General features: G+C 52.6%; 1 protein-coding gene across 1 annotated transcript in view; it reads right to left on the reverse strand.

The window, feature by feature from the left end:
* Window positions 1–3,187: 3,187 nt before the first annotated feature.
* The window catches only part of CDH22 (cadherin 22), an 83,831-nt gene continuing 67,367 nt past the window's right edge, over window positions 3,188–19,651 (reverse strand). Inside the window, exons 8-11 of the mRNA XM_027977267.3 lie at window positions 15,358–15,479; window positions 15,121–15,238; window positions 8,080–8,331; window positions 3,188–4,502 (exon numbers count right to left, since the gene is read on the reverse strand). Coding sequence (XP_027833068.1) covers window positions 3,922–4,502; window positions 8,080–8,331; window positions 15,121–15,238; window positions 15,358–15,479 — 1,073 coding nt within the window. The 3' untranslated portion in view covers window positions 3,188–3,921. The remainder of the gene's footprint in view (window positions 4,503–8,079; window positions 8,332–15,120; window positions 15,239–15,357; window positions 15,480–19,651) is intronic.

Genomic DNA, 19,651 nt, shown 5'->3' on the forward strand with positions numbered 1-19,651 from the left:
CACTTAAATAAAGCACTAAACACAGTAAGCATTGAGTCTACCCTCTGTGGCTTTTACCTGTACTAGTAATTAAGTACAGAGCTTAGAACAGTGTCTGGCATGCGGCAAGAGTCATGTAGGGCACTGTCACCATCTTTTACCATCATTGTCATTGTCATTAATATCCCTGGTTCTAAAATTCTTAGCCAATTATATATCAATTCTTGCTCATGACCCTGAATGCTCTTTTATCCCATGCTGCTGATGGTGACAGAGATGATGACAATAAAAGGGATTTTTTTTTCTTTTCATTTTTCCCTGTGCCTTGAAAGGGGAGCAGACATGGGAGAGGGAAGGCTCTTTGTTTTCAGAGCTCCTTGATAGAGTTGGGTGTGCCCGGTTAGAGCCTGGAGCTGGGGTGGCTGTGCTGTCTGCGTAATATAGGGAGGGGAAATGGAGCTTGTGGGGGAAGTTGGTGAGAATCAGTGAGGCTGACGGGCAAACACTGTGTCGGCCACCAGACCCTTGTGTGTGACCCCAGAAGATCAGAGAAGGGTACAAAGCTCACAAAATACATGACGTGATGGGCACCTTGTGGAACCCAGAGGAGGGTCTGGGCTCACATATTTCACTCCTGGGTTGGCTCAGAGCTCAGTGGAGTAGGCTGGTGAGGGTGCAGGAGCTGGAAGCAGAGGGGATTGAGGGGGCATTCCCTAGCCCTCCAGCCCCACTCCTCAGATTAGCAGAAATCACAGGGAGGCTTGAGGACTCCTACAGGCTGTAGAATGTGGCAGTGAGCCGAGGAAAAGCTCTCCCACGGCAAGGCGGTGACATCAGATACATCCAGACCATGTGTCCAAGGCTTCCTGTGGGTCAGGCACCCACTGTACGTGCTGCAGATGGTGTAAGTCCCAGGGGTCAGAGTGCCCTGTTAAATCTTGGCATCTCCACTTCTTAGCTGTTTGATCTTGGGCAAGTTATTTAGCCTCTCTGTGTCCCATTCTCTGACCAATAAAATGAGGGCTACTTCGCTAGGCTGATGAAGGATTGGAAGAGGCCATTCACATGAAGGGCTTTGAGTAGTGCCTGGCGGGTGGGAACTGCTCAGTGCCAGGGGTTATTTCTGTATTTTATCCTCACTGCATTCCTATGGAGTAGGTGTTCCAGTGTGTGCACTTTATGGAGAAGAAAATAGGGGCACAGAGAGGGTAATACACTTGTCCAAAGTCACACAGCTGGAAAACAGAAGAGCCAGAGGCTCAGAAGGTGAATCTGGATGAATAGCATTTTTTATTTCTGGTAAGCTCTTTAACTCTGTGTGACCTCAAGAAATCATTCTCCACATATGCGGTTTGAACAAAATATTCAAATATTCAAGGGTCTTTGTGACTCTGTCCCTCTGGACGTGCAACCTGTCTATAATCTTCTCGGCAGGGACAGAGTCTGTCAATGCAAGGAGCACATGTGGAAGGAAAAGAGTCTTGAAATCAGAGGTCTTGAGCTGTTTCAGCTCTGTCCCCGCCAGCTGGGTGAACTTGAGCCGGTCACTTTACTTCTCTGAATCTGGATCTCAGTTATCCTCTCTACAATGGTGATGGCAATACCAACCTGAGAACTGTTGGGATTCTGTATGTGAGAACTGGGCACACAATTGGGTGAGGGAGAGGATCACGTCTCCTCGGTGGTATGCAAGTTACCAGGGCTCCTACATGGATGAGAGTCCCAATGCCCCACATCCCTCAGTGGACTTCAGGAGACATGGTCAAGTTGACGAAAGCATAGTTTCTTAGCTTGGCCTTCAAGGTCTCTTCCCAGCTGGTCTCTAACCAGCCTTCCCCGCTCACATCTCACTGTTCCCCCACCTGGTGGTCCAGCCCTGGGGACCACACACCACTCCTGAAGCTGCCTCATGCTTCCTGCCACTCCCCCACCCCTAGTCTTTGAGGATGCTCTTCTCCTCTCTGCCTGGAATGCTCTTGCTTGCTCGGCTATCTCATATATCTCAGATTCATTCTTCAAGATCCAGTTGGAGTCACCTCCCCTGGGAACTATTCAATCTTTCTTCAGTGTTTCCAGCAACTTTTTTCTGTTAATTCTGCTACAACGCTTATCCAATGCATTGTTACTGGCTGCTTCTGGCCCCCTGCACCCCGACCCCCACCCCAAGTTGGAAGTTACTGGAAGGAAGGAACCACTTATGCTCTGTGTATTAATGGCATGGGTTACTACTCTCTGAGCCTCAGTTTTCTCATCTGTGATCTAGGCTGACAGGATCTAACTTAGATGAAATAATATAGGTAGGGCACTCAGGACAGAATGACTATCTCTGGATCTGTCACAGTGGACCTTGGCAAATGTGGAGGGAATGAATGAATGCTCCCTGGGAGAGTAAAAGAAAAAGGCAAGTGAGCATTTATCGAGCGCTTTCAGTGTGGCAGGAAGGCACGGAGATCAGAACTTAACATTCATCATTTCCTTTAAGACTCTTAACAATCCTCTAAGGAAGGGACTGTCATTAGCCTCATTTTACAGATGAGGAAACTGAGGCTTCAGCAGTTGAGGACCTTGATGAAGGATGCCCACCTAGTAGGAGATGGAATTCATAGCCAATCAATGCGGAACGAGTGAATCACTTGGGGACAAGGGTGTGAGGCCACATTGCCTGTATCTTATAATCAAATGGTTTTAGAACTGGAGGCTCTTAGAGATGACTTAGCCCTGGGGTCCTTACCTTGGGGTCCATGGCCGGGGAAACTGCAGGGTCCCAGACCAAATAAATAAGGTCCTCAGGGACCTCCCTGACACTTTAGTGGGTTAAGACTCCATGCTGCTGATTGAAAGGAAGTGGGTTTGATCCCTTGTCAGGGAACTAAGATCCCACACGCTGTGCAGTGCGGTCAAAAGGTAAAACTAAAATAAAATAGGGGCCTCATCACATGCAGTGGCTTTCAACTCCTCCATCTCCCAGCAGCCCTCCCATTGGCCTAAGTCCTGGAGCTACCTGCTGTGCCCTCTCTTGGCCCCCCTGGCCAGTGTCCTATCCCAGTGTCGCCTGAAGTGCCAGTCTCTGGGAATGTCCCCATATCCCCCCATCCTCCATTCAGAGCAGGAGCACCTTTTCTCTTTCCTTAGAAATATAGAGAAAGTGGGGAGAGAGCTCAGCCTGGGAGACAGACATGCCTGGCTTCTAAGAACGACAAAAAGAATAATAGTATCAAAGGCTAACATTTATTGAACACCTACTATGTGCTAGGCACTGTCCTAACCACTTGACACATACGAAACCTTTTTATCCTCAGGGCTCTCGAGGTAGGTTCTGCTAATTTGCCTCGTTTGACAAAGGAGGAAACTGAGGCCCAGAGAAGGGAGGTAACCTGCCCAAGGCCAGGTAGCCAGCAAGGGCCATGACTCCACGGCACACTGGCCAGGTGTCCTTGGACAGGTCCCAGCCACTGCTCTGGGGGGTCTTTCCCCATCTGTTACCTTCAGGGCTCCACCTCGCAGTTTCCATGACGACTAAGACGTTCTCTGCACAGTCCCAGTACACAGTAGGCGCTTAGTAAATGAACAGCCCTTCTTTCCTCTTAACTCTGATGAGGGGATACCTGGGGAAGGGAGGGCACTTAGGCAGCATTCTCCCTCCGGCTTCTCTCCCAAGCCAGGAGGGAGCCACGCCCCACCCAACCCCTCTCTCTATGTAACCCCCAGAGCCAAGCGGTGCCCGTTCTCGGGGCAGTTTTCTTGATGTTGATCCTAATTCCTGCACCTCTGGGCGAAAGCTGCCCACCCCCTCGGGGAGGGATGCCGTCGGAGGGTCCGCTCGCGTGGCCCCACTCCTGGCCGCCCTGGGAGGGTGGGAGGTTTGGGAAAGGGGGTGAAGCAGGGGACGGACGTGCTTTGTCCTGGGGGTGCAGTCGGGCCCCGGGCGGCAGGGAGGGCGGGCTAGGAGGCCGGGGCCTCGTCGTCCGGGCGGTGGCCGGCGTAGAGGGCGGCCAGGGGCCGGAAGCGGGGCCCCCAGCCGCTGAGATAGGCGAAGTCCTGCTCGGAGCCCGACGAGCCGCCGCTGTGCAGCGAGCTGAGCGAGGCGGCCGGCGAGTCCGCGCCCTCGAAGGCGTAGGTCTGGAAGGCGTCGTAGGGCGGCACCGACGGGTCCCCGTCCGCCAGCGCCACTTTGCGGCTGATGAAATCCCTGAACACCGAGAAGTCCGGCTCCGGGCTCGGCGGCCCCTGCGGCAGCGAGTGGCGCTCCGAGGGCAGGCGCGCCTGCGGGGGGCTCCCCGCGCTCCCTGCGGAACCCTCGCCCCCGCCGCCACCTCCGCCGCCGTCGCCGCCGCCGCCGCCGCCCTTGAGCTCGCCGAAGTCGTAGAGGCTCCGCAGCGCCGACATGTCGTAGGCCTCGGTGTCCTGCTCGCCGCCGCCCTCGTCGTTGTACTTGATGACGTTGTCCCGCATGTCCTCGTCCTCGTCCGAGCTCAGGTGGCTCTTGTGGTGGCGCCTGAGGGTGAGGATCAGCAGCACCAGCACTACGGGGGAGAGAGAAGTGGGTGCCGGTGAGAGCCCAGCCCCACCCAGGGCGATCCCTGGAACCACCCTTCTCCTGATGCCCAGCAGAGCTGGTTCAGCCTAAAAGCTCATGCAGGTTTCCTAAATTTCTGTGCAAAAATACCTTTCTCACAGTCTGGACAGAGCTGGCTATCTGGAGAGGTAGTGAGCTGCCCATCTTGGGAAGGGTGCAAATCAAGGCTACACCACCACTGGGGGTGGGGACAGAGAGCTGGTGTTAAGAGATTTCATGTGTGTTATAGGGCTGCACCCAACCTCTGAGGTCTTCATCCTCAACTCTGTGAAGATACATCCCCGTGAGGTCTCTGGGGGCTGGTGGGTAGAAAGAGGGTAGCTAAGGTTTGGGGGAATGAAATGTCCTTGGCCCTGACCTCTCTCTCACCCTTGTCCTTCTCTGTCCACTCCAGAGGCCCTGATCACGCTGTTAGCCCTTTGGGTCTCAGATCCAGGTATGTCCTGCAGGAGCCCTCGTCTGAGAGCTCCAGGCCGGGTTCAGCACCATTACCTCCAAGCTTCCCTGGTGAGGGTTCCTCTCTATCGCCCTGCCTGGGTCCCTGGATCAGCAGCACTGGCACCTCCTGGGAACTTGTTAGAAATGCACTTTCTTAGGTTGTGCCCTAGATCTACTGGGTCTGTTTCAATAAGGCTTCGAAGTCATGCCCAGGCAGCTCAGGTCTGAAAGCCACGGCTCCTTCATAGCACAGACTCTGCCATATGTTGGTCTTGTCTCACCTCAAATCCACACTCTGAACTGCCCTGGAGGACCTGGGGCATGTTCCTCTGGCGGGGTGCCTGGCACGCGGTAAGCATGAGGACTATGCTTGTTGAATGAATGACTGAATGAAGAACTAGATGGAGACCTGGGTGTTGCAAGGTTGAGAGAATGAATGAATCGTCCTTCTTGGCTTTCTTCAACTGTCAGAAAGGACTCCGCATGCCCTTCCTCCTCCCACCTCACTGATAACTTGTCTTCAACTTTCTAAGCAAGTTTCTCTTCTTCTCTACTCTCTGACTTCTTTTATCTAGAAAACATTTTTTTTGGGGGGGAGGCTATGCCGTATGTGGGATCCTAGTTCCCTGACCAGTGATTGAACTTGCACCCCCTGCCTTGGAAGCAGAGTCCCAACCACTGGACCACCAGGGGCAGGAAGTCCCCTCTCTGACTTCTTAACATCAGATGTCCCAGGACTCAGTCCTTGGTCCTTTATCCACATCCTCCTTCTTGGCGCTTTCCTTGCCTTGTGGCTTTAAATTCCAATTAGAGGCTGACAGCTCCCATACTTCAGCCTCCAGCCTGGACTTCTTCCTTGAAACCTAGATTGTCCATCCAGATTCCACCCCAACAAGTCCCAGGGGGTGACCAGAAGAATCACAAACTTAACCTGTTGAAATTTAAAATAATAATATTTCCTCCTTCCCACCCTCTGTCTCTCCCCCTCAGCAATGGCAACCCCAACTTCCCAGTGACTTGAGGCTTTTTGCCTCTTTCATTTACTGATGAATCCCAGTGCCTATAATAATTGAGCACATGGGGGTGGGGCTCATGGATGGATAAATTGGGAACTGATGAGCAAACAGAGAATTAGATGGATGGCTGGGTAAATGAATGGACAGAGATGCACTGGGTATCATGTCAGGCACTGGATTTTTCTTGCTGCTCCAATCAGCTCGGGCTAGGCCAGGGTCCAGAACCAGCTGCGAGGGCCATGGGGCAGGCTGCTGGCTCACGACCTAACAAGGTGGCCCATGACAGGGAAGGAGGGGGGAACCCGGGGCCAGGTCGGGAGGGAGGAAAGGCATCAGGAGAGAAGTGGGAAAGATGGATGGACGGCTTCCGGAGCTGGAGGCTGGAGCTGCGGAGGGCGATGCCCGTGAGAGCAGATGGTGGGGAGTGCAGGCGGCCGGCGACAGATGCGCCAGGCCTGATCAGCGATTCCGCCCGTCACCTTTACAGCACTGATGTGCACTTTCTTCGTTTGTGGGCAATTAGGCAGAAATTTGTTTGCACTGCCTCGGAAAATGAAACCGCTGTAAAGTGCACTCTCTGGAAAAAGGTTTCTGAGCCATGGGCTAAGGAGGGGAGAGAGAGAGGTGGTGGGGAGCCTCCTAGCTAGGAGGGGCCTGCCCAGGGCCTCTGCAGGTCCCGGGGGTGGGTGGCGAGGCATAGGAGGCAGCTGAATCTCCCAGGGAACCAAGCAAACCTGGGATCTGCCATCTGGCCCTTCCTTGAGCGCCTCCAGCTTTGGCTGTTCTGTGAAGTCCAGAGGTCAGGGCTGAGGTGAAGCCCTTCTTCGACAGCGAGAGGCAGCACTGTGGCCACTGGGTCCAGTTGAGCTCCTGAAACTGGACCTCTTCCTTGGGGACACTTTGGGGGTTCAAGCGGCTGCTGGTGCAATGGATACCAGAGTAGATTTTGCCCCCTCCCTGAATACCTTAAGATTTTACCCCAGCTGCCCCAAGATTTTGCCCCCAGTTAAAATTCCTAGCAGTGAAAAAAGTGAAATTATTAGTTGCTCAGTCATGTCTGACTCTTTGCGATCCTGTGGACAGCAGCCTGCCAGGTTCCTCTGTCCATGGGATTCTCCAGGCAAGAATACTGGAGTGAGTAGCCATTTCCTTCTCCAGGGGAGTTTCCTGAGCTAGGGATCCAACCTGGTCTCCTTCATTGCAGGCGGATTCTTTACCTTCTGAGCCATCAGGGAAACCCAGATTTCCCAGCAGGTGGGGTACTTAAAGGAACAGAAAACCTAGGCTGAAAAGACCTGATTTCAAGGAAGACCGAGTTAGAAGACTAGTTGGGTCCCCTTCGGCAAGCCACTTAACCTCTCCAGGCCTCAGTTTTGTCATCTGAAAAATGGGGTTGATACTCTGGCTGCATGGTTGTAAGGTTCACAAGAGCCCTTTTTACTAAAAGTCCTACATAGAGAATAAAATAGGACGATAGACACGAGAGAACTTTAAAACACAGGCTTGGCTTTTAAAAATTAGGGGAGACTTCGGGCCATGTAGAGCCAGCTGAACTTAGTCTCCACTGGGTGCTGACCCCTTCTGAAGCTGGCAAAGCAGCTGCTGGGTACTTAGGAGATTTCTTATAAGAGCTGCAGCTTAGAGCTTGGAGCTCAGGCAGTTGGTTCAAGATGGAAGAGTAGAAAGACACGCCCCCATCTCCTGTGAGAGCGCCAAAATCGCAGCTAGCTATTGAACAACCATCGACTAGAGGATGCTGAAACCCACTGAAAAAATCCAAAGACAAAGGAGAAGCTGCAGTGAGATGGCAGGAGGGGCCCAATCATGATAAAATCAAATCCCAAACCTGCCAGATGGACACCCTGCAAACTAGAGAACCAAAGAAGCTCTCCGCCTGTTGTGAAGGCTCTGAGTACCACGTCAGGCTTCCCAGCCTGGGGATCTTGGGAAGAACTTGGAGCTCCATCAAGCCAGCCCTTCCTTGTGCGCACAGGAAAGTCAGACCCCCACGGGGGCCGCTGGGGAAGGAAATCCAGGGTCCGAGGACGGGTCCCAATCAGGCGGACTCACCGACCAGGATGAGGACACAGACCAGGAGGGCGATGAGGGCGCCGGGGCTGAGGGAGGCGGCCATGACGAAGGCCGTGGTGTTGCAGGACTGGATGGCGCCCGAGCTGTCGCAGCCGCAGATGCGGATGGTCAGTGTCCCCGTGCTGCTCAGCGTGGGCGGCCCGCTGTCCACCACCAGGATGGGCAGGAAGAACACGTCCTGCTCCTGCCGGTTGAAGCCCATGTGCTGCGTGTGCACCGCGGCTGTGTTGTCTGCTCCGGAGAAAGGGAGGGGCGAGTGACTTGGGGTCAGCCGTGCCTGTCCCAGCCCCTCCTGAGTCCACTTTGGGATCTGCCTCACTCTGCCCCCAGCTACCGCCTCCCAGCGGACCTGATCTCCCCCCAATTCTGCCCCCCAGCTGCCTGAAGGTCCTGTCCCCAGCCCTCGAGCCTTCACTTCTGTCCTTAGCTGTTCTAAGTTTCTCTTCCCAGCTGTCTCAAAGTTTTGCTTTCAGCTATTTCAGGATTCTGTCCCCAGCTGGGCCAAGGTCCTATCCCCAGTTATTCCAAGATTCTGTCCCCAGCTGGGCCAAGGTCCTGCCCCTGGCTATGTCAACTTTTTTTTTTGCCATGTGTCTCAACAGCCTCTTCTTGTTGTTGTTCCAGATTCTACCCCAGCTGTCAAATGCATCCTGACCCTGGGGTCCTGTGGTCTTGGGGTTGCGGCTTTCTGAGCTCTGACAACTTCTGGGTCATCAGAGAAGACTAGGAACTCCGACTGGCACCTGCCTTTGGCTGAGGGAGCTTGCTGTCAGGGGTCTCTTTAAGAGCTGAGCCTGGAGAGCTTGGGACATAGCCTTTGGGGCCTGAAAAGGATGCCCCAGGGCACCGAGGTCTCCTCACCCGTCTCTTTCCTTCGGATGCAGGCGGCCAGAGGAGACCGTGAACACATGAGTCATACTCATCACACTGCTGCAGGCTGGCGCCTGGAGTGCCCGCCAGGACTCGGGGGCGGGTGGAGGATGTGTAGACGTGCCCACTTCCCCTGGCCTCCTGACTCCTCCACCCCTCCCCTGTGTGGGCCAGGCTATCACGGACTGCCCCCACCCCGGCCCCGCATCATTTTGGTGGAAGTACTCAGAGCCCACCTGGCTGCTGGCTGTTGCCCCCACCCTTGACAGCCAGCCCCACAATGGGGGCCTCACTTCCTGCGAGGGGCTCAGGCTTCCTTCCTGAGTCCTTCTCTCTGTTCACAGGCTTCAGGTAGGTCTCTCTGACCTCAGATTTTGGCAGCCTGGGCCCCTTACCCAGCTTTGTGTCCCCAGTTAACTCAGCCCCTTCCCTGGCCCCCATTTGGTGTTCCTGTCCTGGCCTTTCCCATCACGGACATAAAGCAGGAACCAAGAGCCCTCGGAAGGGCCGACTTGTGGTCTTGGGCACATTTGTGAAGTACCCTGGAGGTCCGACTGAAACAAGACTGGCCATGGGTTGAAGCTCATGTGATGGCCACACAGGAGCTCGCTGTGTGATCCTTTCTACTTTTATACATATTGGAAAGTTTTCATTAAAATGTTGATAACTAAGGCTGAGTCGGTCATGTACTAGTTAGGGAAACTCATTTAGCTTCTCGGGACCTCGGTTTCCTCATCTGAAATGGAGGAAAACAGCATCTCGCAGGTGTGAGGATGAAATGGTGTAGTTCACCCATGCCCCGCAGAATAGCTCCTGCAAAGCAGAAACTCTCCATGAAGGCTGGTTGTAAATTTTTTCTTGCCCCAACCCCCACACACCGTACCCCACGCCCGCTCTCTGTTGAGGTTGCCCTGACTTAATTCACCAAGTTCCCGCTAGCTGGAACGCCCTCTCCACCTTCTTGCCTGCGCAAATTCCTCATCCGTCATGCTCCAGCTAAATGTCACCTCCTTTCTGTGGCCTCCTTTCTCCGCTTCTCTGGGAAGGAAGGATTTATGGTTTCCCCCACCCTGCTCTGACTATGCAGGTGCCACGCACACTTCTGTTATAGCACTTGTCATGCTGCGTTAAGGTAGCGTGTGCCTGTCTCTTCCCTGGCAGTGAGCCAGCCTGAAAGAATGATGCCTGAATGAGCCACATCTTTTAGGGGTAGCTGGTGGTTCTGGGTCAGCTCCTCAAGCTCTGGCTTGAACTCCAGCCTCCTGTCAAAGGGCAGTCAAGCCAGCTGTGACAACATCTGCCTTCCCCTGAGGATGAAAGGCTGAAGAGCAAGATGAGGGGTGAAAGGATGGGACTCCTTTGCACTGACTGCGTATTCTTTAACACATCAAGGACTGGGTGGAAATGCTTAATCCTCACAAACATCAAGAGTTGTAACATTATTCCCATTTTAAATACGTGCAAGTTGAGGTTCAGAGAGAAGGGATTTGTCTAAATTTACTCTGTTAATTGGTGGCATAGCTATCTTTTCCATCCACCCATCTTATCATCAATCCATCCATCCAACTATCTGTCTTCCATTCATCTGTCCACCCATCCTCCATCCATCCATCCATCTATCCTTCAACCATCCATTCATCTATCCTTCCATCCATGCATCCAATAAATCTTTATTGAGTACCTACTGTGTGCTTGGCACCATGCTAGTCATAGGAGGGAAACAATGAAGATTTAAATTAACCACAGTCTTGGATCTGGTCTTAACGTGATAATGTGAGAGACAAATGTTAATCAAATAAACCCACAGTTTAGTCTACAATTGCAAACCATGAGGAGTGCTAAGAAGGAAAAGTATAGGAAGAGCATTTACCAGAAGATCTGACCCAGTCTGGGAGGTCAGGGAGAACTCTTTGGGTGAAGACATTATATTATTGCTGAACCCTGAACAATGAGTTCTAGGAGAGGGAATAGCCCATAGAAAAGTCCTGTGGTTGGAAGAGGCATAGGAACTCGAGGAGCTGAGAGCAATCTTTTGTGGCTGGAGGGATTGGGTGATGATTAAAGCAAGTCAAGAAGAGGCTGGAGAGGGAGGCAGAAGCTCATTATAGAAAATCTTAGAGGCCATGGTAAGGAATTTCATTATTTTCTTAAAGGCAATAGGAAGCCACTGATTGGTGGGCAAAGAAGCAACCTAGTGACATATCATCCCTCCATTCAACAGCAAATAAGAATTAAACACCCTCTTTAGGTCAGGATAAGCCTTTCCTGGTGGCTCAGTGGTAAAGAATCTGCCTGCCAATGCAGGAGATGCTGGTTTGACCCTTGGGATGGGGAGATCTCCTGGAGAAGGAAATGGCAACCCATTCCAGTATTCTTGCCTAGGAAACCCCATGGACAGAGGAGCCTGGTGGACTACAGTCCATGGGGTTGCAAGAGCTGGACACGACTTAGCAACTAAACAACAACAAGAGGTCAGGATTAGTCTAGCCCATGAGGAAAGGGCAGTGAACGAGACAGACATAGGCCCTGCCTTCTCAGAGCCCACCTTCTAAGCAAGGGTGCCTCTAATCTAGAACACAACTGTGGGTGCAGAAGACCAGTTAGGAAGCTGTTGTACGTTTTAGATGTGAAATAATAGTGGTTGTGGAGGCCCTGAGAAGTAGACAGATTTGAAAAATGACTGGCTGGCTCTGGCTCAGCCTCAAATCCCCAAGTAAGAACAGAGGAGGAGAAAGGGGATATTTGTTTCTCAGGGCTGCTGTCTTTGACCACGGGAGCCATATGTTTCTGGAGCTCTGGTCCCTGCTACCGTTTCATTCCATAGGAGGAAATCCCTGAGCCTCGTGCCCATCCCTCTTCACTCCTCTCCTGGCAGCAGCTGGCTTCATCTGGGGAAGCCGTTGGCCACCCCAGACCCCGACCCCACCCTTCTAGGCGGGATCTGCGCCCAGCACTGCATCCATCCATCTGGCCTGACATACATCAGTGTCAATCCCTGGCTGCAAAAGCAATATTTATAAATCACGTTTCCAAACTGGCTACAAATTTGTACAAAGAAACAGATGGGTTGGGGTAGCCGTTTGTCAACTGGGATATTTATACGGTGAGGAGGAGGGGGCTTGGCACACTGTGGGGAGGAGCTGGGGGGCCGGAAGGAGGAGCCCTCGCCTGCCTATGTTGACCTCAGCATGCTGCTCGGACCAGGGGGTCACACGGGATGAGACCCTGGCGGCCAACCCAGCCTCCGACCCCCGGATCACAGAGGGGTAGTTGGGGCATAACCTCAAGCCCCTTGGGTTGGAAAGATCTGTGAACCTGGCAAGGTCAAGGGGTCAAGCCAGGGCTCCTTGTGTCTCCTATGCCCAGCTCAGGATTCCACAGCAATGATGAGCAGGCAGGGCAGTACTGGTGGTGAAAGTGTTAAAATATCGAACTACTTCTGAAAGGTTTAAATAGCCGTGACTCTGAGTCCCCCGATTCCTGCCCTGTTGCCTCGGCCTCTCCCTCAAGCACACCCCCAACTTTTCTTTTTTTAAAAAACTATTTATTTATCTTGGCGGTGCCTGCTCAGGCTTCTCACTGCAGCGGCTTGTCTTATCGCGGAGCACAAGCACCAGGGCTTCAGCAGTCGCCGCTCACGGCCGCAGCAGCTGCGGTTCCTGGGCTCCAGAATGCAGGCTCGATAGCTGTGGTGCCTGGACCCACTTGTTCCACGGCATGTGGGATCCTTCTGGACCACAGATCAAACCCCTGTCTCCTACCTTGGCGGGCAGATTCTTTACTGCTGAGCCACCAGCACACCCCCACTTTAATACAATCAAGTCGTTGATGGGTTAAAGCCTGGCTCCGCAGAGGCCCCAGGGTCCTACTCCAGGTTTATGATCAGTGTCCTGACTGGTTATCTGAGCTGCACTGGTTGTTAAATCCATTTAGGACTCCTGGAAATACACATGGGTCTGGCTTCAGAGGTCACTTGAGGCACTGAGGGAAGGGATGTCAAAGTCTTGGGTTGGGTCGGGGGGAGTGAACCCAGACCCGTTCCAGGTTCAGAAGGAACTCACATCATCTGACCTCAGTGCCTCTCTGACTACATGTCCTCCAGTCCTGTCACTCACTCACCCCAACTATGAAGGTCTTGAACATTGCAAGCCTGTTCCTGCCTCAGGGCCTTTGCACTTGCTGTCTCTGGGACTTGGATCATTCTTTGTGCAGTTATCTGCCTGGCTCACCCCTGACTTCCTTTAGATCCCTCCTCACTACCGACTCCTTCCCAGAGGCCTTCCTAAGCCACCTTATTAAAGTAGCTTCTACGCTTGTGCTGTGCTATGCTCAGTGGCTTCAGTCGTGTCTGACTCTTGGTGACCCCGTGGACTATAGCCAGCCAGGCTCCTCTGTCCATGGGGATTCTCCAGACAAGAATACTGGAGTGGGTTGCCATTCCCTCCTCCAGGGGGTCTTCCAGACCCAGAGATCGAACCTGGGTCTCCTGCACTGGCAGGCAGGTTCTTTACCACTAGCGCTACCTGGGAAGCCCAGCTTCTACTCTTACCTTGCTTTATTTCCTCCTGTTTTGTCTAACATGTGTATGTGAATACCTACTATGTGCCAGGCACCGAGGGTCCAGCACTGAATAGAAGTCCAAACTCTTGTGACGATTGCATTATTTCTCCTTGCTGGCTACTTACCACCATCATATTATTTGTTTGTTTAATTTCTATTTTCCCTCCTTATAATGTAAACTCCATGAAGGCAGGGATTTTGTCTCATGTGCTGCTGCATTTTTAGGACCTAGAACAGTGCCTGGCATATAGACATATTTTCAGTAAATATTCAAGAAATAGTTGCTGAATGAAGGAGATGCCATGTTCTAGGTACTGACAATACACTTCGGTAGGCCACATTTCACTGGGGCCACCTAGCTGCCTGGCAGGCATTTTCAGTCCCATTTTACAGATGGTGAAACTGAGGCAGACCTCAGGGTTGCACAGGAAGTCATGCACTGAGATTGAACTGAGACTCAGGTCCCTCACTCCCAGGGTGTTGATCCCACTCCCCCAGTCTACCCCTTAAAGATTCAGACTTCAACTTCTTGATGAAGGTGAACCTGCAGGGGTGGGTTTCACAAATGGGATCAGCTCAGGCTGGGTGGGGCAGTTTGCTTGCAAGGTAGGGAGAAGGAAGCACATTGGAACTGAGATACATGTGGGTTTGAATCCCAGCCTCGCATTGACTCTCTATATGACCCTGAGTGAGTCCCTTGTCCTCGTAAAGTCTCAGTTTCATCACCTGCAAAATGAGGGGACGGGTAAGAAAAGCTGCCTCCCAAGTGGCCCTGAGGATGCAAAGAGAAACGTGAGTGGGCTAAAGCACTTTTCTGCCGGCTGTGCTGTCTGTTGGCTTTCTCTCGCTGCAGTGCCAAGGCTTTTCTAGTTGTGGCCCACGGGCTCAGTAGTTGCAGCGCGTGGGCTTAGTTAACCCTCGGCATGTGGGGTTTTGGACATCTGACAGGGGCAGAACCTGCGCCCCCTTAATCGGAAGGTGGATTGTCAACCACTGGACAAACAGGGAAGTCCCAAAGGATAAAGCACTTTTAGAACAAAAGGGTGGGAGTTGTGTGTGGGTGTGTGTCAGTTGCCCGGTTGTGTCCGACTCTTTGTGACCCCATGGACTGTAGCTCGCCGGGCTTCTCTGTCCGTTGGATTCTCCAGGCAGGAATATTGGAGTGGGGTGCCATTCCTTTCTCCAGGGGATCTTCCTGACCCAAGATCGAACCCAGGTCTCCTGTATTACAGGCTGATTCTTTACCGTCTGAGCCACCTGGGATCCGTGGCTTATTCCAACCTTCACTTAGATCAGGGGCTCCTTTCACCCTGGAGCCGCTCCCGCTCTTCAGGTATTCCCTCTCTGTGTCTTTCTATCTACCCCTGTTACCCTGGAGCTGGCCCCTCCACTCCACCAACCCAGCTCTTGCTTGTTCTTCAGTCTGGCCAGCAGGCTTGGTAAGGGCTCCAGCGTGGCGCAGATGTTGTGTGTGATCTTGGACCCATTACTGGCCCTCTAGGGGCCTCCATAACATGGGAAGGGGACGGGGAGGCTAGGCTCCTCCCTCCACGAGTCCTAGGATTTGGTGGTCCTTCAGAGGTCACTCACCTTGGATGTCGAGCAAGGAGAAATGGGGGTTGCTGGGAGCTTCCGGCACCAGGCGGAAATAGAAGCGATGCCCACTCTGTGGCTCGTCTCTGTCCACCACGCTGATGGTCTGGATGAGCTGAAGGGTGAGGAGGGGGCAGGGGACTGAGGTGAGGCCGAGCCCACGCTGGGCCTGAACAGAGGTTGCCCCAGCAACCGACTTGGTAGCCACCCCAGCCCCCAGCCCCTCAGTGGTACCTGGCCTGGCTTGGCATCCTCACACACGGCTGCCTCGTAGGGTGTGGCCAGCTCTGGGGGATTGTCGTTCACATCCAGGATGCGGATCCTTAGGGATGCCCGGGATAGCTGGGCATGATTGTCTGTAACAAGAGCACAGCAGCAGGGTGGGAGGCTTCAAGTGTGAGATCTAGGCAGCCCCCATCTCCTGCTAGAACATTAGGCAGTGGGGTCGCATCAAGAGATCTGTGTGTTGATCAAGCTGGACATCGGGCTACATGGGTCAGCATCAGCAGATCTGTGTCGTCATCATCATCGCCACCATTCGATTATCACTGTAACCATCACCATTATGTTGCTATAATCAGCAGTCCCGCCCCGTCACCAACGCCATCACCCTCTCCACCGTCACTACTACTGCCGTCACCATCACCAGCAGCACTGCCACCTCCACCAGCATAACTATCAGTGCCACCACGCCATCCTCCCCGCTCTCACCATCACCCATGCCACCCCAGCTCCTCTGTCACCATCTCCATCAGCATGAGAATGATCACCAGCGTCGAACCCACGAGTACCGCCTCCCTCATCTCCACCATCACTAACACTCATCACTCACCGCCCTTTCCAACCCCAGCACCCCCCGACACCACAGTCGCCAATATCACCACCACCGTCCTCGCCAGGCATTCACTTATCCACCATCTCTGTTACACCATGACCCCGCCTTCATCACCCACATCACTACCACAGCACCCCCACCCCCACTCCCATCTCCAACCACACTACAGTCAACACTGCCACTCCACCCCTCCACCTCAGCATGCACAGAATGCTCCTGGAGCATCCACACCCATCACGTCAGGTCTCCTTGCAGAAATCCGGTAGTTTGGTACAATTTCTATCCCCATATTGCAGAAGAGAAATGAAAACAATGGAGAGTTTAAAGAATCGGGCCGCTGGCAACTCAAAACCTTTGTTCTATTAAGACTCGATCCTGAGAGGGCAAGACAAGCCCACTGGAGGTGAGTCCACCTCCCAAACCATGCAGTCCCCACCCCTCCATCTGTGGTGTCTTGGAGGTCAAGGCTTCCGTTGTGTTAGTTCCTGGGTCCCCAGCATTGCAGCATGTGGCACAGGCTAGGTTCTAACAGATCTGCGGAGTGAATGAGTGAAGCTTGGAAACACTCAGAAAGAGGCTTGCATTTCAGGCATGGCTCTGTCCCTGACACGGTGTTTGATCTTGGGTAAGACTTTTCCCTCTCTGACATCAGTTTCCACACCTGGAAAACAGAGCACAGTGATTAAGAGCAAGGACTCAGGAACCGAGTGGTTCCAATCTCAGTGGTGCCACTTAGTAGCTGTGTGATCCACGCCAGGTCACTTGACCTCTCTGTGCCTTGATTTTCTTACCTACGACAAAATGGATCTGTTAGGAATGGGTTGGCTAGGCGGACAGATTGAGTCAATATCTGCAAAGCACTTAAAACTGTACATATAACACACAGCAAATATTACATAAGGACTTGTTAAATAAACAGGCATCCTTGAAGGATCCTCTCAGCAGTGACATTCAGTGACTCAGGACTCTGGGATACCCCATCCCCTCCTGTCCTTTCTGAGAAGCACCCTGAACATTGGCCCTTTACACCCTCAGACCTCTGAGTGCTCATGGGTGCCGTGTCCTTGGCTATCTTAGCCATGAGTTCATTACTGACATGTTCCAGCCAACACTGCAATCAAGGACAGGCAGCCAGGAACCCCATGAGTTTTATTGGGGGAAGAGGGGGTGGTCGACTGCTCCTTTCTGTGAACTCAAGGGCCCCAGCGGATGCCGACTGCAGCTGCTCCTGTGTCGATAAACACAGAAATGGAGATTGGGAGGCAGGTGTGGCCACCAGGTCAGGGAAAGGAAGGGTTGGGGGTGGGGGGCGTCCTTAATTAACTCAAACCCCGACTCCTCTCTGGAGCTCCCCTTAGCCAAGGCGCCTTATCTTCTCAGCTCACCCAGATCTGCCGCTTCGGCGATTAGGGGGGCTTTTCCGGGGGCGAGAGATAGGAGTCGTGACTGGGAATGCCGGGTGAGCTGTTATTTTTAAGAGCGCTTTGCCGGAGAACAGCCAGCCGGTGGGTGCTTTGGGGGGAGAGGAGGAGAGGAGGAGGGGAGGGTGAGGTCCATCACCAGGAACAGGCACCTCTCTCCCCACTGAGGCAGAGAGAAGGTAGGGAGTGAGAGGGCACCGGGAGGTGGGGGGTGGTTCAGGGCTGGAGGCAGAGGTAGGGTCCTGTGGGGCCATGCAGAAGGGGTCCTCAGAGTCGGATAAGATCCTCAGTGGGCAGACTGGAGGCTTGGGTCCACTGCTGGTGAGACACCCATTATTGTATCATTCCTCTGGGTTCTCCTGGGCCTCTCCTATCTCTTCTGTAATTCTATCTCAATTATCTCGATTTACTGAGATGTCCAGTACTCTTGCCTGGAAAATCCCATGGAAGGAGGAGCGTGGTAGGCTACAGTCCATGGGGTCACAAAGAGTCGGACACGACTGAGTGACTTCACTTTTAATTGACCTATAACACTGTATAAATTTAAGGTGTAAAATGCAGCCAAGAGGTGTGTTTCTGTGTCGCCAAAGTTGCTACACAGTTTATCTCAGAGACCCCCTGAACTGGCGGCTGACCTGGGACCCCAGAGCTCATGGGCCAACCCTAAGGCAGCATCCTCATGCTCTTGGCATCATGACAGTCTCCGGCCTGGCTCATTAGAATCACTTAAAGGGACTTTCTTGGTGGTGCAGTGGTTAAGAGTCCACCTTGAAATGTGGGGAACGTGGGTTCAATCCCTGGTCAGGGAACTAAGATCCAACATGCTGTGGAGAAACTAAGCCTACCGGCCTTAGAGAGGCCGTGCATCCCGCCCTAGAGAGGCTGTGCACCATACTGTAGAGTCCATGAGCCACAGTGAAAGACCGCACGATGCAACGGACTTCCCGTGAGCGCAGCTTAGACCTGATGCAGCCAAATAAATACAAATTTTTTTTTTTAATCCTGCTTTAAAATGAACTGATGCCCCAAGACTTGGTCATTAATGGTTTTTTTTTTTTTTTTTTTTACTAGCTCCAGGTGAGTCTATATAATATGTTTCCATAGCAAGCTTTGCAAACTCCAGGGGTGACTGGCAGGTGCTGGGGGAGGTCCAAATGGACATCTTGCCTCTGATTGGCTTCCTCCAAACCCCTATGGGTCACAACATCATTTGTAATAATTGATAATAATGCATAATTTTACCACCTTAAATGTTTCTGGTATAAAACATGACATCCATCAATTAATAATTTCCTCTTCATGCAGAAAGTTCCCATTTATAACAAAATTTCTTATCTTTCATTGGATCTTCAAAACAACTCATAAAGGAGGTCTTAATTAAACCCATTAAAAAATTTATTTTTTGGCCGTGCTGTGCAACTTGCAGGATCTTAGTTCCCTGACCGGGGATCGAACTCATGTCCGGACAGTAAAAGTGCCGAGTCCTAACCAGTGAACCGCCAGAGAATGCCCTAAACCTATTTTGTAGATGGAGAAACTGAGGCCCAGAAAGGGGTAAGACTTTGTCCAAAGCCCCAGGAAAGTCAGTGGCAGAACTGGCGTTGGGTCCTAGGTCTCCGGATACTCAGTCCAGTGCTTAGTCCAGGTGCAATGCCCGTGGGCCCTTCTGCTGCCTGAATATTTGTCCATCCAGATTCAGCTATTGCTCGGACCGAGGCCCAGGCTGACCTCACCCTACACCCAGTGGTAGGTGCCCTCTCCCAGGGCTGGATGCCCCAGGGGTCCCACTCACCCTCCCCTGGCATCTCAGTTCAGCTGACTGACATGCAAATTAGTTTAATTATTTCTTCTTCTAAAATAAATTATATTTTGCAGTAGCTGCAATATGTTGTGTCAGGCAAAATTACATTCAATATTTTTAAACTAATTGATGCAGCCTTGAGGAAGGCTGATTGACAGCCCAGAGCTGAGCAGGCCTGCAGTCTTAACCGATTCCTAAATTAAAATTAAACGTGCTTCGGCCGGGTGCTTCCTTTCTGAGCTGGCTCACCATTAATCCAGGGAGGTGGCAGGTGGAGCCCTGGGGGGCCAAGGGGCTGAGAAGCGTGGGCCGTTCTGTGGGTGCCTTGGGAAGAGAGCAGGCTTGGGCGGGAGAGCCAGTGTGCAGTGTTGGCAGTCCCCTTAGATTCTCTGGGTGTCAGAGTCCCTTTTGTATAACAGATGGGGGACCGGACTGGGCAATTTGAAACTGAGACTTCTGTTTTTTGCTGAC

The sequence above is a fragment of the Ovis aries genome, chromosome 13, assembly GCF_016772045.2.
Source record: "Ovis aries strain OAR_USU_Benz2616 breed Rambouillet chromosome 13, ARS-UI_Ramb_v3.0, whole genome shotgun sequence".
Lineage (NCBI taxonomy): Eukaryota > Metazoa > Chordata > Mammalia > Artiodactyla > Bovidae > Ovis > Ovis aries.